General features: G+C 54.5%; 1 protein-coding gene across 4 annotated transcripts in view; it reads right to left on the bottom strand.

Annotated features, from left to right (window-relative positions):
- Positions 1-23,629, bottom strand: part of LOC137351822 (E3 ubiquitin-protein ligase arkadia-C-like) — a 109,485-nt gene that overhangs the window by 79,777 nt on the left and 6,079 nt on the right. For all 4 annotated transcript variants that reach the window (XM_068016698.1, XM_068016695.1, XM_068016696.1 and 1 more), the window contains exons 3-6: positions 12,569-12,921; positions 2,746-2,875; positions 2,315-2,439; positions 907-1,110 (exon numbers count right to left, since the gene is read on the bottom strand). In XM_068016698.1, the coding sequence (XP_067872799.1) occupies positions 907-1,110; positions 2,315-2,439; positions 2,746-2,875; positions 12,569-12,921 (812 nt within the window). The remainder of the gene's footprint in view (positions 1-906; positions 1,111-2,314; positions 2,440-2,745; positions 2,876-12,568; positions 12,922-23,629) is intronic.

The following is a 23,629-nucleotide window of genomic DNA, read 5'->3' as shown; positions in this document are numbered from 1 at the left end:
AAGTGCAGTGTTTAGGATTTCATTGTTTTATTTTTACAAACTGCAGGTTGACATCTCCATTCTTAAGTCAATTACTGATCAGTTTTGGAACAGGCAGGAGGTGTACAAACCACACAAGGACCTCTGAATGGTTAGTTGGGAGCAGCATTGGCAACAATTCAAATGCAAACTAATTGGACATGATGTGAAAACATTCACACAGGGAAATTTAAAATAATAGGGAGAGTCAACAGTCACCAAATACTGCTAAAGGGCTGGATCAGTACTGCTTGGTGCAATGCTTCTTTTTTTTTCTTTTGGGCCTCCTTATCTCGAGAGACAATGGATACGCGCCTGGAGGTGGTCAGTGGTTTGTGAAGCAGCGCCTGGAGTGGCTATAAAGGCCAATTCTGGAGTGACAGGCTCTTCCACAGGTGCTGCAGAGAAATTTGTTTGTTGGGGCTGTTGCACAGTTGGCTCTCCCCTTGCGCCTCTGTCTTTTTTCCTGCCAACTACTAAGTCTCTTCGACTCGCCACAATTTAGCCCTGTCTTTATGGCTGCCCGCCAGCTCTGGCGAATGCTGGCAACTGACTCCCACGACTTGTGATCAATGTCACACGATTTCATGTCGCGTTTGCAGACGTCTTTATAACGGAGACATGGACGGCCGGTGGGTCTGATACCAGTGGCGAGCTCGCTGTACAATGTGTCTTTGGGGATCCTGCCATCTTCCATGCGGCTCACATGGCCAAGCCAAGCTTGGTGCAATGCTACAGAGTACAATAACAGGACTGGTTGGAACACTAGGTGAGGTGGTACAGAACTGGAAGGATCCAATGTTACAGCGTACAATACCAGGACTAGATGGGTACTGTTTGGTGTGGTGGTAAAGAGAGGATGGATCGTTACGAAATTCAGTACAATACCTGACACCATGTGGGAAGCTGCTAAGGTGACTGTAGATGTACAAGCAGCAGTGGCACTGAAGGACGCACACGGCAAGTTTGTTGCAGCGATGTTAACAGACAGCGATACTCCCGATGGTGCATCTTTCGCCAAATCTGGCTGTACGATTTCAGGGCTACTGAGGGAGTCATCAGGAGGGAGATCACCCAACACAGTCAGTGTATCTGATACAACAATTAGAGAGACAGAATGAAGTGTGAAGCAGCACATTTTTGTAAAATACATTTTTACAATTGAATTATTAAAACCATCCCGCAGTCAGTGAGTAAACAAACTTCACTTCCCAGGTCAGAATGATAGCAGTCCACCCTAGGATGTCACATATCACAAGCTGACAGATTTTATATAATGAAGCCACAATTAAATGTAATAGCATTTTTGAAACTGTTCCTGCCAAATTCACAAGTGACCAAGTCATGAATGCATTCTGGATTGACACCATACCCAACAGGTCCACACACCACACACTTCATTCATACCACAGCTAGAAACAGAAATAAATAGCTGAATGGATTAATAAGGATACCAAGTCCAGCCCCAATTGCTAGCGACAGAAGTAATACATACTTAACGGGTAGCACTCTGGCCTGAATTGAGTGGTTGTGGGTTCAAATCCCATTCCAGAGACTCGAGCACCACAGCTAGGTTGGTACTTCAGTGGAGTACTGAGGGAGTGCTGCACTGTTGGAGGTGCCTTCTTTTGGATGGGATGTTAAACTGAGACCCTGTCTGTCCTCTCAGGTGGATGTAAAAGATCCCATGGCACTATTTGAAGAAAAACAGGGGAGGTCTCCCTGGTGTCCAGGACAATTATTTCTCCCTCAACCAATATCACTAAAACAGATCATCTGGACAAATCTCAATGGTGTCTGAGGAATCTGATTGTGCATAAATTGGCTGCCACATCTCCTACATTACAACAGTGGCTGCAAAGCAATTTGGGACATACAGAGATTGTTGAAGGTGCTAGGTAAATGCAAATCCTCTCAGTGAAAGCAGAGAAAATAATGCTACTCAAAAATAAATTACTCAAAAGAGGTTCAGCGATGGAGGTCACAGTATAAAGTGAATGACTCTATAACCAGCGCATTGGGTTTTCTGGGAGCAAGAGCTACATCTGCCTGCAACTGCCTTCTGAAGCATTACTAAATGTACAGCTTGGTCTACCGAACTCCAACTGAAGTCAATATAGACCAGGGGCTTCCTCACTGGGATACTAGTACAATTAACAGCACAAGCGGGCAGTCTGAGCTAGGAAAGAATTTGAAGTAGGCTGTCTTTGTCTCAGCACACGGTAGACAGAAGGGGTGGAAAGAGACATAAAACGATAAACATGTGGAAGCCGTACACAAAAAGTCAAATCTTTACCATTATCATCAAGCGTAAGGTCCACGACCTCCGCAGAGGTGGTTTGGTGTCCAGGTGGAGCATGGAGCCTGGAGCCTGCTGCTTTCTTCACGGTGTGGCTGATCCATGTTCCCGACACTGAGGGCCTGCACGATACAAACAGAATTAGAGGGACCATGGAGGAAGGAGAAACTTATAATCTAATAGTTCCTATCGCATATCCCACAGACTTGCTTTAACACATGAACCGAATGCTGACAACAAAACAAGGTGAGGAACTGTCTCCAACATGCAACTGATTTACAGTATGACAAAGGAGTGCACCCTGCTAATAACCGCATAAGAAACCTGTGCCTAATCTCACCCACTCAAGCAGCTGGTGGACAGCATTACCCGCGTATAACTGATGGTCTCCTGATCAGGAAAGGAGGCAGGCTACTCCATAACCTCACCTTTCATCATCTACAACGTTGATGATCTCCACCTCGCTGTCACTGGATGTGATATTCACTTCCTCACTAACCGGCAAAGTGGAGCTGGTCAGTGGCTCAATGACCAAAACATCATCTTCATCCATTGGGTCTGTGAACAGAACAGATGATTTCACTGAGTTCAATTATTTCCAAAGGTTAACTAAGCCTCCTGATCAGTTTGGATTTCTACACCAACCTCTACATCAGCAGCCAGTCATTGGTGTGCAAACACCTCTGGGACATCTCTATGATCCAGTGCTGATCACACACAAGCAATGATTGGAATTACAAGGTATTAACAGCACAGAAATGGGCCATTCAACCCAACAGGTCCATGCCAGTATCTATGCTCCACATGAGCCCCCTCACACACCCTCTTCATCCTACCCTATCAGCATATCCTTCTATTTTTATAAAACATGAGTTCATTCCCCAGCTGCAGCATTGTGCCCAATGTTGCACACCACACTTTAGAACATGAGAACTAGGAGCAAGAGTAGGCAATTCAGCCCCTTGAGCCTGCTCCGCCATTCAATACGATCATGGCTGATCTCATCTCGGCCTCAACTCCACTTTCCTGCCCGTTCTCCATAACCTTCAACCCATTACTAATTAAAAATCTGTCCATCTCCTCCTTAAATTTACTCAATGTCGCAGCATCCACCGCACTCTGGAGTAGTGAATTCCACAGACTCACGACCCTTTGAGAGAAGTAATTTCTCCTCATCTCGGTTTTAAATCTGCTACGCCTTATCATAAAACTATGACTCTCGTTCTCCCACAAGAGGAAACATCCACTCTAGGTCTACTTTGTCAATCCCCTGAATCATCTTATATATCTCAATTAGATCTCTACTCTCTCTAGAGTTTAGAAGAATGAGAAAAGGCCTAAACTGCTCAATCTCTCTTCATAAGACAAACCCCTCATTCCTGGAATCAATCTAGTGAACCTTCTCTGAACTGCCTCCAATGCAACTACATCTCTCCTCAAGGGGACCAAAACTGTATACAATACTCCAGGTGTGGTCTCACTAATGCCTTGTACAGTTGCACCAACACTTCCCTATTTTTATATTCTATTTCTTTAGCAATAAATGCCAAAATTCCATTTGTTCTCCTTATTACCTGCTGCACTTGCATACTAGCTTTCTGCAATTCATACACGAGGACACCCAGATCCCTCTGCACCAAAGCATTCTGAAGTTTCTCTCCGTTTAGATAATAATTTGCCTTCTATTCTCCGACCAAAATGGATAACCTCACACTTATCCACGTTAAACTCCATCTGCCCAATATTGGCCCATTCACCTAACCTATCCATAACCATTTGTAAATTTATTTCTTTATTGCAACTTACTATACCACCTATTTTAGTGTTATCTGCAAATTTGGCTATAGTACCTTCTATCCCCGCATCCAAGTCATTAATATAGATTGTAAATAGTTGGGGCCCAAGGACTGAACCCTGTGGCACCCCACTAGTTACATCTTGCCAACCAGAAAAGGACCCATTTATCCTGACTCTCTGTTTTCTGTTGGTTATCCAAGCTAATAAATTGCCCCTAACCCCATGTGATCTTACCTTGTGTATTAACCTTTTGTGCGGCACCTTATTAAATGCCTTCTGGAAGTCCAGATATACTACATCTACAGGATCCCCATTATCCACTTTGCTTGTCACAGCTTCGAAGAACTCTAGCAAATCAGTCAAACATGATTTACCCTTCGTAAAACCATGCTGACTCTGATGGATTGCGTTTTGACTTTCTAAATGTCCTGTTATTACTTCCTTTATAATGGATTCTAACAACTTCCCAACAACAGATGCTAAACTAACTGGTCTATAGTTTCCTACTTTCTGCCTCCCACCCTTTTTGAATAAGGGTGTTATATTAGCATTTTTCCAATCCACTGGAACCTTTCCCACATCCAGGGAATTTTGGCATATTATAACCAATGGATCCACTATCTCCACTGTCACCTCAACACCCTAGGATATAGGCCATCAGGCCCTGGGGACTTGTCTGCCTTCAATCCCAATAGTTTGTTCAGTACTTTTTCCCTAGTGATGATGATTTTTCTAAGTTCCTCCCTTTCTATAACCTCTGCATTACCTGTTACAATAGGGATGCTACTAGTGTCCTCCACCGTGAAAACTGAGGTAAAATACTGATTTAGTGTCTCTGCCATTTCTGTGTTCCCCTCTATTAACTCAACAGTCTCATCCTCCAAGGGACCAGCATTTTTAGCTACTCTCTTACCTTTTATGTGCTTATAGAAGCTTTTGCTATCTATTTTTATATTTTACGCTAGTTTTCTTTCATAATTTACCCTTGCTCTTTTTATTTCTTTTTTAGTAACCCTTTGCTGATCTTTAAAAGTTTCCCAATCTTCCAGCCTGCCACAGGCCTTTGCGATATGGTATGCCTTAGTTTTTGTCTTTATGTTATCCTTAACATCCGGGGCTTTGGACAGGGTACTGAAGAAATTTACCAGAATTGTTCGAGGGATGAAGGATTACAGTGTGGATAGACTGGAGAAGCTGGGGTTGTTCTCCTTAGAGCAGAGAATACTAAGAGGAGATTTGATAGATGTGCTGAAAATCATGAAGGGTTCAGATAAAGAAAAGAAAAAAAACTTTCCAATGAACCCTTAGGAGTATTGACAGGCAGAGAGATCTGGGCGTACAGGTCCACAGATCACTGAAAGTGGCAATGCAGGTCGATAAGGTAGTCAAGAAGGCATGCTTGCCTTCATCAGTCGGGGCACAGAGTATAAAAATTGGCAAGTCATGCTGCAGCTGTACAGAACCTTAGTTAGGCCACACTTGGAATATGGCATACAATTCTGGTTGCCACACTACCAGAAGGATGTGGAGGCTTTGGAGAGGGTACAGAAGAGGTTTACAAGCATGTTGCCTGGTCTGGAGGGTATTAGCTATGAGGAGTGGTTGGATAAACTCAGATTGTTTTCACTGGAACGATGGAGGTTGAGGGGCGACATGATAGAGGTTTACAAAGTTATGAGCGGCATGGACAGAGTTGATAGTCAGAAGCTTTTTCCCAGGGTGGAAGAGTCAGTTACTAGGGAACATAGGTTTAAGGTGTGAGGGGCAAAGTTTAGAGGGGATGTACGAGGCAAGTCATTTTACACAGAGGGTGGCGAGTGCCTGGAACTTGCTGCCGGGGGAGGTGGTGGAAGCAGGTTCGATAGCGACGTTTAAGAGGCATCTTGACAAATACATGAATAGGATGGGAATAGAGGGATACGGACCCCGGAAGTGCAGAAGGTTTTAGTTTAGACAGGCATCATGATTGGCGCAGGTTTGGAGGGCTGAATGGCCTGTTCCTGTGCTGTACTGTTCTTTGACTGAAGGGTGGATAACCAGTGGGCACAGATTTAAGGTGAGTGGCAAAAGAACCGAAGGCGACATGAGGAAAAACTCTTTTACACAATGAGTGGTTAGGACACAGATTCAACAGTAACCCTCACAAGGGAATTGGATAAAGGGATATATGGGGAAAGTGTGGGAGAGTGGGATGTGGGATTAACAGGATTGCTGTCTGAAGGAGTCAGCACAGACTCGATGAGCCGAATGGCTGAATGCTTCTTTCTCCCTCGTGTATTTAACAAGCTTCCCCTTGAATCCATCTATACCATTTGTCTCAACAACTACTTGGGGTAACAAGTTCCACTTTCTCATCACTCTGGGGAAGACACTTCTCCTGAATTTGCTATTGGATTTATGAGGGACTATTTTATATTTCTGGCTCAGAGTTCTAGTCTTGCCCAGAGTGAGAACGTGACAAAGGAAGAGCAGAGAGAGCATAGGAATGCCAAAAATGACATAACCTACCTCTCAGGAGAGACATCTCTTTCTTTAATGAAAGTAGACCAATTTGGAGAATGTCTTTTCCTTAAAGATAATTTACAGCCATAATCAACATGAACTTCCCTTCTCAGGTCATACAGAACATTCCAGTCAGCAATCTAACTTCACAAGAGACACCAAAAAGGGATTTTACATCCAATGATACTTTCCCTTAAAGGGAATCTTTGATGCAATCCCGCACAAACATACTGATATTTCAGCTGAGAAAATGCACAGGTAACGGCTGGGCACTCTAAGTACATCTGGGGGACTGGAGCTACAAAGCTGGTTGTTGGAGAAAGGTATCACTGTAACCAACCATTTCAAGATTGATGAATGGAACTGTCCAACACTGAAGAAGTCTTATATCGCTGCAACATTCTCTAATTCTAAAGAGGCTTGTCCTGGAGGTTTGATCCCAAACCAGTTACTTCAAGGGTATTTTTTTGATTTACTGATTGTAAAACGGGCTTGAGATCTGTTTCACAGTGCTATATGCAGCACCAGTCATTTCAGTGGACATCTAGTGAGTTCAATCAGCTGAATGAGCCCCACTGAAAATCTATACTACACGGGACACTCATAGCACTCGAGGAGTTCCAACTGAGTAACAAAGAATGAATGAGCTCAAAATGCTTCAGTTCTGCAAAAGGGACATATTCAAATGCATAAAGACTTACTCCAGGAAGCAGGGGCAAGAACATTTCCTTACGTTTAGTAATTTGAAAATCTTTTTTCACTTTTTACCTGTTGAGGTCACAATCACAATAATTCAAAACCTCTGACAGCTCAGCTGTGTTCCATGCTGACAATTTAAAATTGGCTATAATCCATGTACATGAGCATTTTTAATAATCGGCTTTGTAACGGTTGTTTCCACAATGTTAGTTTGGCTGTAATTGTTTTATTTATTTCTCAGGTGACTCCACCAATGCCCTGTTTCCCATCCCTTCATGAGACACTCCACAACCTGCCTGTTAGGATCATGGAATGGTTACAGCACAGGAGGCCTCTCAGCTTGTTGAGCCAGTGCCGGCTCTCTGCCAGAGCAATATAGCTGGTCCTACACCCTTGCCCTTTCCCTGTAGCCCTGCAAGTTATTTTCCATCATGTGCTTATCCAATTCCCTTTTAAAAGCCACGACTGAATCTGCCTCCTTTACCCTTTCAGACAATGCATTCCAGATTGTAACCACTCACTGTGTGAAAAAGGTTTTCCTCATGTTGTCTTTTTTTTGCTAATCACATTAAATCAGTGTCCTCTGATTCTCGGCCTTCCGCCAATGAAAGTGTTTCTATCTAGATCCCTCATGATTCTGAACACCTCTATCAAATCTTCTCTCAACCTTCTCTTCCCGGAGAACAACCCCAGCTTCTCCAATCTATCCTCATAATTCAAGTCCTTCATCCCCAGAACCATTCTTGTGAAGCTTTTCAACACCCTCTCTAAAGCCTTCACATTCTTCCTAACGTGCAGTGCCCAGAATTGGGCACAATACTCCAGCTGAGGCCGTACCAGTGTTTTATAAAGGTTCATCATAACTTCCCTGGTTTTTATACTTTATGTTTCTATTTATAAAACCCAGGATCCTGTCTGCCTTTTAATCATTTTCTCAACCTGCCCTGCCACTTTCAATGATTTGTGCACATATACACCGAGGTGTCTCTGTTCCTGCACCTAATTTATAATTGTACCCTTAATTTACATTGCCTCTCCTCGTTCTTCCTACTAAAATGTTTCACTTCACATTTCTCTGCATTAAATTTCATTTGTCACGTGTTCACCCATTTCACCAGACTGTATGTCCTCTTCACGTCTATCACCATCCTCCTCATATTTCACAATATTTCCAAGATTTGTGTCATCTGCAAATTTTGAAACTGAACCGCTGCAGTCCATTTGGTGCGGGTACACCCACAGTGCTGTTAGGAAGGGAGTTTCATGATCTTGATCCAGCAAGTGAAGGAACAGTGATATAGTTCCAAGTCAGGATGATATGTGGCTTGGAGGGGAATTTGCAGGTGGTGGTGCTCCCATGCATCTGCTGCTCTTGTCCTTCTAGGTGGTAGAGGTCTTGAGTTTGGAAGGTGCTGTCAAAGAAGGCTTGGTGAGTTGCTGCAGTGCATCTTTGTAGATGGTACACACTGCTGTCACTGTGCATCAGTGGTAGAGGGAGTGAATGTTTAAGTTGGTGGATGGGGTGCCGATTAAGTGGGCTGCTTTGTCCTGGATGGTGTCAAGTTTCCTGAGTGTTGTCGGAGCTGCACTCATCCAGGCACACCCCATGAGTAGGTCTCCTTTTTGGTCCCTAATTGGCCCCATTCCTCCTCTACTACATGCCTAGAAAACATTTAGATTCCCTTTTATGTTGGCTGTCAGTTGCTTCTCATTCTCTCTCTTTGCCTCTTATTTAATTTGATACTTCCTCTCTGAACTTTTTATATTCAGCCTGATTCTCACTTTTGTCATCAACCTGACAGCTACCATATGTCCCCCTTTTCTGCTTTATCTTGCTCTCTCCCGTTCGTCACCAGGAAGTTCTGGCTTTGCTTGCTCTACCTTTTACCCTTGTGGGAATGTACTTCGTCGGTACCCAAACCATCTCCTCTTTAAAGGCAGCCCATTGTTGCATTACAGTTTTGCCTGCTCATCTTTACAATGTACAGATCCATTCTCAACATACTGAAAGTGATCCTCCTCCAATTAAGCATCTTGACTCGAGATTGTCCTCATCCTTTCCATTGCTAACCGAAACCTTATGATACTATGATCACTGTTACCTAAATGTTTCCTCACAGACACTTGATCCACCTCATTCACCAGAACCAGATCCAGCAATGCCTCCTTCCTTTTTGGTCTGGAAACATACTGATAAGGGAAATTCACTTGAACACACTTGAGAAAAGCTTCTCTCTCTCTGACCCCACTTTACACTATTATCCCAGTCTACATTAGGAGATCAGGGTTTCATAGAACATAGAACGTTACAGCGCAGTACAGGCTCTTCGGCCCTCGATGTTGCGCCGACCTGTGAAACCATCTGACTTAAACTATTCCATTTTCATCCATATGTCTATCCAATGACCACTTAAATGCCCTTAAAGTTGGCGAGTCTACTACTGTTGCAGGCAGGGCGTTCCACGCCCCTACTATTCTCTGTGTAAAGAAACTACCTCTGACATCTGTCCTATATCTATCACCCCTCAACTTAAAGCTATGTCCCCTCGTGTTTGCCATCACCATCCGAGGAAAAAGACTCTCACTATCCACCCTATCTAACCCTCTGATTATCTTATATGTCTCTATTAAGTCACCTCTCCTCCTCCTTCTCTCTAACGAAAACAACCTCAAGTCCCTCAGCCTTTCCTCGTAAGACCTTCCCTCCATACCAGGCAACATCCTAGTAAATCTCCTCTGCACCCTTTCCAAAGCTTCCACATCCTTCCTATAATGCGGTGACCAGAACTGCACGCAATACTCCAGGTGTGGCCGCACCAGAGTTTTGTACAGCTGAAGCATGACCTCGTGGCTCCGAAACTCGATCCCCCTAATAAAAGCTAACACACCATATGCCTTCTTAACAGCCCTATTAACCTGGGTGGCAACTTTCAGGGATTTATGTACCTGGACACCAAGATCTCTCTGCTCATCTACACTACCAAGAATCTTCCCATTAGCCCAGTACTCTGCATTCCTGTTACTCCTTCCAAAGTGAATCACCTCACACTTTTCCGCATTAAACTCCATTTGCCATCTCTCAGCCCAGCTCTGCAGTTTATCTATGTCCCTCTGTAACCGACAACATCCTTCGGCACTATCCACAACTCCACCGACCTTCATGTCATCTGCAAATTTACTAACCCACCCTTCTACACCCTCATCCAGGTCATTTATAAAAATGACAAACAGCAGTGGCCCCAAAACAGATCCTTGCGGTACACCACTAGTAACTAAACTCCAGGATGAACATTTGCCATCAACCACCACCCTCTTTCAGCTAGCCAATTTCTGATCCAAAGCACTAAATCACCTTCAATCCCATACTTCCGTATTTTCTGCAATAGACTACCGTGGGGAACCTTATCAAACGCCTTACTGAAATCCATATACACCACATCCACGGCTTTACCCTCATCCACCTGTTTGGTCACCTTCTCGAAAAACTCAATAAGGTTTGTGAGGCACGACCTACCCTTCACAAAACCGTGCTGACTATCGCAAATGAACTTATTCTTTTCAAGATGATTATAAATCCTATCTCTTATAACCTTTTCCAACATTTTACCCACAACCGAAGTAAGGCTCACAGGTCTATAATTACCAGGGCTGTCTCTACTCCCCTTCTTGAACAAGGGGACAACATTTGCTATCCTCCAGTCTTCCGGCACTATTCCTGTCGACAATGACGACATAAAAATCAAGGACAGAGGCTCTGCAATCTCCTCCCTGGCTTCCCAGAGAATCCTAGGATAAATCCCATCTGGCCCAGGGGACTTATCTATTTTCACACTTTCCAAAATTGCTAACACCTCCTCCTTGTGAACCTCAATCCCATCTAGCCTAGTAGTCTGAATCTCAGTATTCTCCTCGACAACATTTTCTTTCTCTACTGTAAATACTGACGAAAAATATTCATTTAACGCTTCCCCTATCTCCTCTGATTCCGCACATAACTTCCCACTACTATCCTTGATTGGCCCTAATCTAACTCTAGTCATTCTTTTATTCCTGATATACCGATAGAAAGCCTTAGGGTTTTCCTTGATCCTATCCGCCAATGACTTCTCGTGTCCTCTCCTCGCTCTTCTAAGCTCTCCCTTTAGATCCTTCCTGGCTAGCTTGTAACTCTCAAGCGCCCTAACTGAACCTTCACGTCTCATCCTAACATAAGCCTTCTTCTTCCTCTTGACAAGCGCTTCAACTTCTTTAGTAAACCATGGCTCCCTCGCTTGACAACTTCCTCCCTGCCTCACAGGTACATACTTATCAAGGACACGCAGTAGCTGCTCCTTGAATAAGCTCCACATTTCGATTGTGCCCATCCCCTGCAGTTTCCTTCCCCATCCAACGCATCCTAAATCTTGCCTAATCGCATCATAATTTCCTTTCCCCCAGCTATAATTCTTGCCCTGCGGTATATACCTGTCCCTGCCCATCGCTAAGGTAAACCTAACCGAATTGTGATCACTATCACCAAAGTGCTCACCTACATCTAAATCTAACACCTGGTCGGGTTCATTACCCAGTACCAAATCCAATGTGGCATCGCCCCTGGTTGGCCTGTCTACATACTGTGTCAGAAAACCCTCCTGCACACACTGGACAAAAACTGACCCATCTAAAGTACTCGAACTATAGTATTTCCAGTCAATATTTGGAAAGTTAAAATCCCCCATAACAACTACCCTGTTACTCTAGCTCCTGTAGAGAATCATCTTCGCTATCCTTTCCTCTACATCTCTGGAACCAGAGGTCTACAGAAAACTTTCTTTCTAAAGAAATTAGTTAGAACAACTGGGGAAGGCTCATAGGCAAGGGGATGGAAAGCTATACATTTGAGCAGAGACTTGAGTTACTGGGACTGTTCCTACTCTGGCTAAGGAGCTGGTGACGAGGAATCATCAATTTAAAATTACCAGTGAGGGTGAGGTTAGGAGAGATTTCTTTGCAGGTGGTGGCAGCTTTTTGTTTGGCACAAGGTGTGGTTGAGGCAGAGACTGCTGGGCCTTTTAAAGTTAGATGGATATTTAAGCCAGTGGAAGATACAGCACTTTGTGAACTATATTTCCCCCCCCACAACCCCCGCGGGCCCTGCCCCTCCCTCATGCACAACACCCTACTCCGAGCTCTGCCTCTTTCTAATTCTCTATATAATTAAGTTGCTGAGCAGCTCCTATTCTATTTGACCAAAGGCAGACTAAGGTAATGCACCCAGAGGATCCTGATGGTTGGCCTGGCCATTGTCACAGGCGATGACCTCATCGACTTCAGAGTTGCTGCTGGAAGCCCCATCGCTGGAGCTGCCGATCCACTGTGGAGCACATTTCCTGCGAATCACAGCCTCCCTCGCCCTGCGCAACCGCTGCATCTGCTCTTTTTGTTTCTGGGTCCGCTGACACTTCTTCATCCGGGGAAGCTTTCGAGAGGATGAGTTCACCCACTTCACATTGGAGCTGGACTGGACGGTTTTAGCAACCCGGACCCGGGAGGATGAGGCAGGTCCAGCCCTGGGGCATTGCTGCTGCTCCGCTCCATCTCTCGCTGACGGGCTGCCATCTGGGGCCCTGGGGACAAAGGTCAAACCATCACACACTGCCATCTCAACAAGATTCAAACTCCCACAAATTAGGCAAAAGTGAATGATCGAAGGTCGGGGACACTATTAACCTGCAGCAGTCACTCCTCAATTTTAATCTACAAAATCAAATTCTGAGGAGGGTGGTCTACAAAACAGGGAGGGAAGAGGGGCGGGGGGGGAGAAAGGAGAGGGGGGGGGGAGAAAGGAGAGTGGGGGGGGGGAGAAAGGAGAGGGGGGGGGGAGAAAGGAGAGGGGGGGGGGGAGAAAGGAGAGGGGGGGGGGAGAAAGGAGAGGGGGGGGGGAGAGAGAGGGGGGGGGAGAGAGAGGGGGGGGGAGAGAGAGAGGGGGGGGAGAGAGAGAGGGGGGGGAGAGAGAGAGGGGGGGGGAGAGAGAGAGGGGGGGGAGAGAGGGGGGGCGGGGAGAGAGGGGGGGCGGGGAGAGAGGGGGGGGGCGGGGAGAGAGGGGGGGCGGGGAGAGAGGGGGGGCGGGGAGAGAGGGGGGGCGGGGAGAGAGGGGGGGCGGGGAGAGAGGGGGGGCGGGGAGAGAGGGGGGGCGGGGAGAGAGGGGGGGCGGGGAGAGAGGGGGGGCGGGGAGAGAGGGGGGGCGGGGAGAGAGGGGGGGCGGGGAGAGAGGGGGGGCGGGGAGAGAGGGGGGGCGGGGAGAGAGGGGGGGCGGGGAGAGAGGGGGGGCGGGGAGAGAGGGGGGGCGGGGAGAGAGGGGGGGCGGGGAGAGAGGGGGGGCGGGGAGAGAGGGGGGGCGGGGAGAGAGGGGGGGCGGGGAGAGAGGGGGGGCGGGGAGAGAGGGGGGGCGGGGAGAGAGGGGGGGCGGGGAGAGAGGGGGGGCGGGGAGAGAGGGGGGGCGGGGAGAGAGGGGGGGCGGGGAGAGAGGGGGGGCGGGGAGAGAGGGGGGGCGGGGAGAGAGGGGGGGCGGGGAGAGAGGGGGGGCGGGGAGAGAGGGGGGGCGGGGAGAGAGGGGGGGCGGGGAGAGAGGGGGGGCGGGGAGAGAGGGGGGGCGGGGAGAGAGGGGGGGCGGGGAGAGAGGGGGGGCGGGGAGAGAGGGGGGGCGGGGAGAGAGGGGGGGCGGGGAGAGAGGGGGGGCGGGGAGAGAGGGGGGGCGGGGAGAGAGGGGGGGCGGGGAGAGAGGGGGGGCGGGGAGAGAGGGGGGGCGGGGAGAGAGGGGGGGCGGGGAGAGAGGGGGGGCGGGGAGAGAGGGGGGGCGGGGAGAGAGGGGGGGCGGGGAGAGAGGGGGGGCGGGGAGAGAGGGGGGGCGGGGAGAGAGGGGGGGCGGGGAGAGAGGGGGGGCGGGGAGAGAGGGGGGGCGGGGAGAGAGGGGGGGCGGGGAGAGAGGGGGGGCGGGGAGAGAGGGGGGGCGGGGAGAGAGGGGGGGCGGGGAGAGAGGGGGGGCGGGGAGAGAGGGGGGGCGGGGAGAGAGGGGGGGCGGGGAGAGAGGGGGGGCGGGGAGAGAGGGGGGGCGGGGAGAGAGGGGGGGCGGGGAGAGAGGGGGGGCGGGGAGAGAGGGGGGGCGGGGAGAGAGGGGGGGCGGGGAGAGAGGGGGGGCGGGGAGAGAGGGGGGGCGGGGAGAGAGGGGGGGCGGGGAGAGAGGGGGGGCGGGGAGAGAGGGGGGGCGGGGAGAGAGGGGGGGCGGGGAGAGAGGGGGGGCGGGGAGAGAGGGGGGGCGGGGAGAGAGGGGGGGCGGGGAGAGAGGGGGGGCGGGGAGAGAGGGGGGGCGGGGAGAGAGGGGGGGCGGGGAGAGAGGGGGGGGGGGCGGGGAGAGAGGGGGGGCGGGGAGAGAGGGGGGGCGGGAGAGAGGGGGGGCGGGGAGAGAGGGGGGGCGGGAGAGAGGGGGGGGCGGGGAGAGAGGGGGGGCGGGGAGAGAGGGGGGGCGGGGAGAGAGGGGGGGCGGGGAGAGAGGGGGGGCGGGGAGAGAGGGGGGGCGGGGAGAGAGGGGGGGCGGGGAGAGAGGGGGGGCGGGGAGAGAGGGGGGGCGGGGAGAGAGGGGGGGCGGGAGAGAGGGGGGGCGGGGAGAGAGGGGGGGCGGGGAGAGAGGGGGGGCGGGGAGAGAGGGGGGCGGGGAGAGAGGGGGGCGGGAGAGAGGGGGGCGGGGAGAGAGGGGGGGCGGGGAGAGAGGGGGGGCGGGGAGAGAGGGGGGCGGGGAGAGAGGGGGGCGGGGAGAGAGGGGGGGCGGGGAGAGAGGGGGGGCGGGGAGAGAGGGGGGCGGGGAGAGAGGGGGGGCGGGGAGAGAGGGGGGGCGGGGAGAGAGGGGGGGCGGGGAGAGAGGGGGGCGGGGGAGAGAGGGGGGCGGGGAGAGAGGGGGGGCGGGGAGAGAGGGGGGGCGGGGAGAGAGGGGGGGCGGGGAGAGAGGGGGGGCGGGGAGAGAGGGGGGGCGGGGAGAGAGGGGGGGGCGGGGAGAGAGGGGGGGCGGGGAGAGAGGGGGGGCGGGGAGAGAGGGGGGGCGGGGGAGAGAGGGGGGGCGGGGAGAGAGGGGGGCGGGGAGAGAGGGGGGCGGGAGAGAGGGGGGGCGGGGAGAGAGGGGGGGCGGGGAGAGAGGGGGGGCGGGGAGAGAGGGGGGGCGGGGAGAGAGGGGGGCGGGGAGAGAGGGGGGCGGGAGAGAGGGGGGGCGGGGAGAGAGGGGGGGCGGGGAGAGAGGGGGGGCGGGGGAGAGAGGGGGGCGGGGAGAGAGGGGGGGCGGGGAGAGAGGGGGGGAGAGGGGGGGCGGGGAGAGAGGGGGGGCGGGGAGAGAGGGGGGGCGGGGAGAGAGGGGGGGCGGGGAGAGAGGGGGGGCGGGGAGAGAGGGGGGCGGGGAGGGGGGCGGGGAGAGAGGGGGGGCGGGGAGAGAGGGGGGGCGGGGAGAGAGGGGGGGCGGGGAGAGAGGGGGGGCGGGGAGAGAGGGGGGGCGGGGAGAGAGGGGGGGCGGGGAGAGAGGGGGGGCGGGGAGAGAGGGGGGGCGGGGAGAGAGGGGGGGCGGGGAGAGAGGGGGGGCGGGGAGAGAGGGGGGGGCGGGGAGAGAGGGGGGGCGGGGAGAGGGGGGGGCGGGGAGAGAGGGGGGCGGGGAGAGAGGGGGGGCGGGGAGAGAGGGGGGGCGGGGAGAGAGGGGGGGCGGGGGAGAGAGGGGGGGCGGGGAGAGAGGGGGGGCGGGGAGAGAGGGGGGGCGGGGAGAGAGGGGGGGGCGGGGAGAGAGGGGGGGCGGGGAGAGAGGGGGGGCGGGGGAGAGAGGGGGGGCGGGAGAGAGGGGGGGCGGGGAGAGAGGGGGGGGCGGGGAGAGAGGGGGGGCGGGGAGAGAGGGGGGGCGGGGAGAGAGGGGGGGCGGGGAGAGAGGGGGGGCGGGGAGAGAGGGGGGGGCGGGGAGAGAGGGGGGCGGGGAGAGAGGGGGGGCGGGGAGAGAGGGGGGGCGGGGAGAGAGGGGGGGCGGGAGAGAGGGGGGGGCGGGGAGAGAGGGGGGGCGGGGAGAGAGGGGGGGCGGGGGAGAGAGGGGGGGCGGGGAGAGAGGGGGGGGCGGGGAGAGAGGGGGGGCGGGGAGAGAGGGGGGGCGGGGAGAGAGGGGGGGCGGGGGGAGAGAGGGGGGGCGGGGAGAGGGGGGGCGGGGAGAGAGGGGGGCGGGGGAGAGAGGGGGGGCGGGGAGAGAGGGGGGGCGGGGAGAGAGGGGGGGCGGGGAGAGAGGGGGGGCGGGGAGAGAGGGGGGGCGGGGAGAGAGGGGGGGCGGGGAGAGAGGGGGGGGCGGGGAGAGAGGGGGGGCGGGGAGAGAGGGGGGGGCGGGGAGAGAGGGGGGGCGGGGGAGAGAGGGGGGGCGGGGAGAGAGGGGGGGCGGGGAGAGAGGGGGGGCGGGGAGAGAGGGGGGGCGGGGAGAGAGGGGGGGCGGGGAGAGAGGGGGGGCGGGGAGAGAGGGGGGGCGGGAGAGAGGGGGGGGCGGGGAGAGAGGGGGGGGCGGGAGAGAGGGGGGGCGGGGAGAGAGGGGGGGCGGGGAGAGAGGGGGGGCGGGGAGAGAGGGGGGGCGGGGAGAGAGGGGGGGGCGGGGAGAGAGGGGGGGCGGGGAGAGAGGGGGGGCGGGGAGAGAGGGGGGGCGGGGAGAGAGGGGGGGCGGGGAGAGAGGGGGGGCGGGGAGAGAGGGGGGGCGGGGAGAGAGGGGGGGCGGGGAGAGAGGGGGGGCGGGGAGAGAGGGGGGGCGGGGAGAGAGGGGGGGGCGGGGAGAGAGGGGGGGCGGGGGAGAGAGGGGGGGCGGGGGAGAGGGGAGGGGGGGCGGGAGAGAGGGGGGGCGGGGAGAGAGGGGGGGCGGGGAGAGGGGGGGGCGGGGAGAGAGGGGGGGCGGGGAGAGAGGGGGGGCGGGGAGAGAGGGGGGGCGGGGAGAGAGGGGGGGCGGGGAGAGAGGGGGGGCGGGGAGAGAGGGGGGGCGGGGAGAGAGGGGGGGCGGGGAGAGAGGGGGGGCGGGGAGAGAGGGGGGGCGGGGAGAGAGGGGGGGCGGGGAGAGAGGGGGGGGCGGGGAGAGGGGGGGGGCGGGGAGAGAGGGGGGGCGGGGAGAGAGGGGGGGCGGGGAGAGGGGGGGGGCGGGGAGAGAGGGGGGGCGGGGAGAGAGGGGGGGGCGGGGAGAGGGGGGGGCGGGGAGAGGGGGGGGGCGGGGAGAGGGGGGGGGCGGGGAGAGGGGGGGGGCGGGGAGAGGGGGGGGGCGGGGAGAGGGGGGGGGCGGGGAGAGGGGGGGGGCGGGGAGAGGGGGGGGGCGGGGAGAGGGGGGGGGCGGGAGAGGGGGGGGGCGGGGAGAGGGGGGGGGCGGGGAGAGGGGGGGGGCGGGAGAGGGGGGGGCGGGAGAGGGGGGGGGCGGGGAGAGGGGGGGGGCGGGAGAGGGGGGGGGCGGGGAGAGGGGGGGGGCGGGGAGAGGGGGGGGCGGGGAGAGGGGGGGGGCGGGGAGAGGGGGGGGGCGGGGAGAGGGGGGGGGGAGGGAGAGGGGGGGGGGGGAGAGGGGGGGGGAGAGAGGGGGGGGGGGAGAGAGGGGGGGGGGAGAGGGGGGGGGAGAGAGGGGGGGGGAGAGAGGGGGGGAGAGAGGGGGGGGAGAGAGGGGGGGGAGAGAGGGGGGGGGAGAGAGGGGGGGGGGAGAGAGGGGGGGGGGGAGAGGGGGGGGGGAGAGAGGGGGGGGGGGGAGAGGGGGGGGGGGGAGAGGGGGGGGGGGGAGAGGGTGGGGGGGAAGGCGGGGGGGGAGAGCGGGGGGGGAGAGGCGGGGGGGGGAGAGGCGGGGGGGGGAGAGGCGGGGGGGGAGAGGCGGGGGGGGGGGAGAGGCGGGGGGGGGAGAGGCGGGGGGGGGGAGAGGCGGGGGGGGGGAGAGGCGGGGGGGGGAGAGGCGGGGGGGGGAGAGGCGGGGGGGGGAGAGGCGGGGGGGGGAGAGCGGGGGGGGGAGAGAGGGGGGGGGAGAGAGGGGGGGGGAGAGAGGGGGGGGAGAGAGGGGGGGGAGAGAGGGGGGGGAGAGAGGGGGGGGGGAGAGAGGGGGGGGGAGAGGGGGGTGGGGGGGGAGAGAGGGGGGGGGGAGAGAGGGGGGGGGGAGAGAGTGGGGGGGGGAGAGAGAGGGGGGGGAGAGAGGGGGGGGGGAGAGAGAGGGGGGGGGAGAGAGAGGGGGGGGGGAGAGAGAGGGGGGGGAGAGAGAGGGGGGGGGGAGAGAGAGGGGGGGGAGAGAGAGGGGGGGGGGAGAGAGAGGGGGGGGAGAGAGAGGGGGGGGGGAGAGAGAGGGGGGGGGAGAGAGAGGGGGGGGGAGAGAGAGGGGGGGGGGAGAGAGAGGGGGGGGGGAGAGAGAGAGGGGGGGGGAGAGAGAGAGGGTGGGGGGAGAGAGAGGGGGGGGGGAGAGAGAGGTAGGGGGGAGAGAGGGGGGGGGGGAGAGGAGGGGGGGGGAGAGAGGGGGGGGGGAGAGAGGGGGGGGGGGGGAGAGAGGGGGGGGGAGGAGGGGGGGGGAGAGAGGGGGGGGGGAGAGAGGGGGGGGGAGAGAGGGGGGGTGAGAGGGGGGGGGAGAGAGGGGGGGGGGGAGAGAGGGGGGGGGAGAGAGGGGGGGGGGAGAGAGGGGGGGGGGGAGAGAGGGGGGGGGAGAGAGGGGGGGGGAGAGAGGGGGGGGGAGAGGGGGGGAGAGAGGGGGGGGGGAGAGAGGGGGGGGGAGAGAGGGGGGGGGGAGAGAGGGGGGGGGAGAGAGGGGGGGGGAGAGAGGGGGGGGGAGAGAGGGGGGGGGGAGAGAGGGGGGGGGGAGAGAGGGGGGGGGGAGAGAGGGGGGGGGGGAGAGAGGGGGGGGGGGAGAGAGGGGGGGGGGAGAGAGGGGGGGGGGGAGAGGGGGGGGGGGAGAGAGGGGGGGGAGAGAGGGGGGGGGAGAGAGGGGGGGGGGGGAGAGAGGGGGGGGGGGAGAGAGGGGGGGGGATGAGAGGGGGGGGGTGGAGAGAGGGGGGGGGGAGAGAGGGGGGGGGGGAGAGAGGGGGGGGGGGAGAGAGAGGGGGGGGGAGAGGAGAGGGGGGGGGGGAGAGAGAGGGGGGGGGAGAGAGAGGGGGGGGGGAGAGAGAGGGGGGGGGAGAGAGAGGGGGGGGAGAGAGAGGGGGGGGGAGAGAGAGGGGGGGGGAGAGAGAGGGGGGGGAGAGAGAGGGGGGGGGAGAGAGAGGGGGGGGGAGAGAGAGGGGGGGGGGGGGGAGAGGGGGGGGGGGAGAGGGGGGTGAGGGTGGAGAGAGGGGGGGAACAGAGGGGGGGGGAGAGGGCAAGGGGAAGGAGGGAGAAAGGAGGGTCCATACCCACGGCTCCATTGCAGTCATTTCCACTCCCCCGCTCGATCTCCGTCGCCCTGCAAGTCTATTTCTCTCAGGTGAGGCATCTAACCTCCTCTTGAAGTCATTGAAATTGTCTCCACTTCCACCACCCTTGTGGGCAGTGAGTTCCAGGTCATTACCACCTGTAGTTTAAAAATTTGTTTCCTCATATTCCTCCTGCATCTTTTGCCCAAACTTTCAATCTATTCCCCCTAGTCCTTTTGTTAATGAGAACAGTTTTTCATTGTTGAACTTTTCTAAGCCTGTCATAATCTTGTACACTTCTATTAAACCTCCCCTCAATCTACTTTCTTCTAAGGAAAACAAAGCCAGCTTTTCCGACCTAACCTTGTAACTATAATCTTCCACCCCGGAACCATTCTGGTAAATCTCCTCTGCATCTGCTCAAGGATCCTCACATCCTTCCTGAAGTGTGGTGATCAGAACTGGACGCAATACTCCAGTTGGGGCCTAATCAGAGCTTTATAAAGATTCAGCTTCAGATTCCCTGCTTTTGTACTCAATGCCTCCATTTATGAAGGCCACAATCTCATATGCTTCACTAAACACTCTCTTAATATGTCCTGCCATCTTCCAAGATCGATGCACATGCACCCCACTGAGCCCTCTGTTCCTGCACACTCTTTAGAACGGTGCCATTGAATATATATTACCTCTCCCGATTCCTTCTGCCAAAATGCATAATTTCACAGTTGCCAGTATTAAATTCCATTGCTCCTTCTCTGCCCATTCTGCTAGCCCTTGTCCTGCTGCAGACAGTTCAGATCATTCTCACTGTTTGCCACACCTCAAAGTTTGGTGTCATCAGCAAATTTTGAGATTCTACTCTGTATTCCAAGATCCAAGTTATTACATATGGCAAAAAAGCAGTGGTCCCAGCACTGACCCTTGGGGTACACCACTATCTACCATCCTCCAGTCCGAAAAGCAACCATTTACTACTACACACTGCTTTCTGTTTTTAAGCCAATTTTTTATCCAATTGGATACTGGCCCTCCTATTCCCTGAGCCTCAATTTTGTTAACTAGCCTTTTATGTGGTACCTTAACAAATGCTTTCTTAAAATCCACATAAACAGCATCCACTACATTCCCATCATCAACATCCTCTGTTGCTTCATCAAAAATTCTATCAGATTAGTCGAGCATGATCTGCCTTTTACAAATCTGTGCTAGTTATCCTTAATTAACTCAAACCTCTCTAAGTGTCTGTTGATATTTTCCTTATTGTTCCTAACCGCACTGATATTAAACTAACTGGCCTGTAGTTGCGAGGACTGTCCTTACACCCTTTCTTGAATTAAGATGTCACATTTCCCACTCTCCAATCCTCTGGCACCTCTGCTGTATCCAGGGAAGATTGGAAGATTATGGCAAGCCCTTCCGCTATCTCCATCCACACGTCTTTTAAGCAACCTGGGATGCAAGCCATCCAGACCAGGTGACTAAGCACAGCCAGACATTTTAGTACCGCCCCCGCTCAATTTTATCCTATCCACTGCCTCTACTCTCTCTCTCCTATTGATATTTCGTCAGCCTTCATTTCCTTAGTGAAAACTGCCGTGCCCTGTGCCTTTAAGCATACTTTACTCTCTATGTTCTTAATAAGCTCCACTCCACCTCTTAATACTTGCTTACTATTTACACGCCGTTAGAAGATTTTTGAGTTTCCTTTTATTTTGACTGCCATTCTATTTTCACATTCTCTCTTTTTGACAGTCTCATTTTTCTCTTCACCTTCCCTCTCAACTTATTGTTTATGACCTCCCCCCTAAACTCATTGTATATGGCCTGGTTCTCACGAAGAATTTACCTGACATGCATCATACCTGCTTTTTTTGTTTCATCATCTCTACCTCCCTCGTCAACCAAAGAGCCCTCTTCTTGGTTCCCCTACCTTTTACCCTTGTTGGAATATTCCTAGCCTGTACCTGAAGCATCTCTTCCTGAAGGATAACCCATTGTTCCGATACAGCTCTTCCTGTCTGTCTTTGATCCCAAACTACCCTGGCTAGATCCCTTCTTGTCGAGTTGAAATTAGCCCTCTTCCAATCTAGACTTTCTGCATTATTGGTCTAAACCTTATGATACAATTATCACCCAAGTGCTCCCGCACAGACACTTGGTCCACTTGGACCCACCTCATTTCCCAGCACGAGATCCAGCAATGCCTCTTTTCTAATTGGGCTGAGAACATACTGATCAAGGAAGTTCACCTGAACACATTTTAGAAATTCCTCCCCCTCCTTATCCTTTACTCTAAAATTATCCCAAATGATATTTGGGTAAATAAAATCCCTCAATATCACCACTCTATAGTTCTTGCACATCCCTGATTTCCCTTCGGATTTTTTCCTCTATTTCTCTCTCTCTATTTGGAGTCTATAGAATACCCCTACTAATGTGATCCTACCCTTTTTGCTCCTCAACTCTAACCAAATGGATTCTGTCCTTGCCCCTTCAAGAACATCCTCCATTTCCAGCACTGCAATGTCTTCACTAATCAGGACTGTCACCCCAACTCCCTTTTTTCCTTCTCTATCTTTTCTGAACACTTTATATCCTTGTATATTAAGCGCCCAGTCCTCATCATTTTTAAGCCACGTTTCCGTTATTGCCACCACAGCATATTCCCACACTGCTGTTTGTGCTTGTAGCTCACCAACCTTATTCACCACACTGTGAATTTACACACATGCATTGTAATCCTGTCTTTGCATTCCTCGTAGTCCTTCTCAGTTCACTCCCATCTAATACAGAACTACTCCCTTCTCTAGTACTGTCTAACACTCTCACTCTGACCCACTTAATACTTTGCATTTTCCTACTCCAGTGTTATCTGTCTATTCCAATTCTCTGTGCATCTTGGAGGTCCTCTCTTGTATTATCTCCTGGTTCCCAAACCCCTGCCATGTTAGTTTAAACCCTTCCCATTCGCACTAGCAAATAGCCCCACAAAGAAACTTGTCCCCAGCTGTGTTCAGGTGCAACCCATCGCCTTTACAGGTCCCACCTTCTCCAGAACTGGTCCCAGTGTCCCGGGAATCTAAAGCCTTCCCTCCTGCACCATCTTTCCAGCCACACATTAGTTTTTAGTTTTAGTTTAGTTTAGAGATACAGCACTGAAACAGGCCCTTCGGCCCACCGAGTCTGTGCCGACCATCAACCACCCACTTATACTAATCCTACACTAATCCCATATCCCTACCACATCCCCACCTGTCCCTATATTTCCTTACACCTACCTATACTAGGGGCAATTTATAATGGCCAATTAACCTATCAATCTGCAAGTCTTGGCTACTGATGATGATTTTCATTATGTAATGGCCCTCATTGTAATGGCGTGACTTTGAGGGAAAAAATACAAGACGTCTGGTCTCTCTAGCTGTCTGGGAGGGTTATTCAACTACAGAGGGATGAAACTCTGGAAATCCCTCCCTTAATCCCTCTGCCATTCTACTCCTCTTTCCTCCTCTAAGAAGCTCCTTAAAACCTACTTTTTAACCAGTTTTTGGTCACCTGTTATAATATCTCTCTCTCTCTTAGGTTCAGTGTTAAGTTTTGTTTGATAATCGCTCCTGTAAAGCACCTTGGGGCAGTTTACTGCATTAAAGGTGCTGTATAAATGCAAGTTGTTGCTGTGTCCTTGTCTGTATTTTTCATCTGCAATATCCTCCTATTTTTATCCCCACTCATGTGCAGTACTGAGAGTAATCCAGAGATTACTACTTTTGAGGTCCTGCTTGCTGATTTCTTATCTAGCTCACTTAACTCTTTCTGCAGGACCATATCCCTCTTCCTACCTAGGTCATTGGTACCAACGTGGACCACAACTGTTCACCCTCTCCCCTCAGGGTGCTCTGCAGCTGTTTAGTGACATCCTTGACACCAGGGAGGCAACACACCATCCTCAATTCAC

This window comes from Heterodontus francisci, chromosome 36, assembly GCF_036365525.1.
Source record: "Heterodontus francisci isolate sHetFra1 chromosome 36, sHetFra1.hap1, whole genome shotgun sequence".
Taxonomy (NCBI): Eukaryota; Metazoa; Chordata; class Chondrichthyes; order Heterodontiformes; family Heterodontidae; genus Heterodontus; species Heterodontus francisci.
Note: the sequence above shows the minus strand (reverse complement) of the source record. Positions and strands in the feature narration are given on the sequence as shown.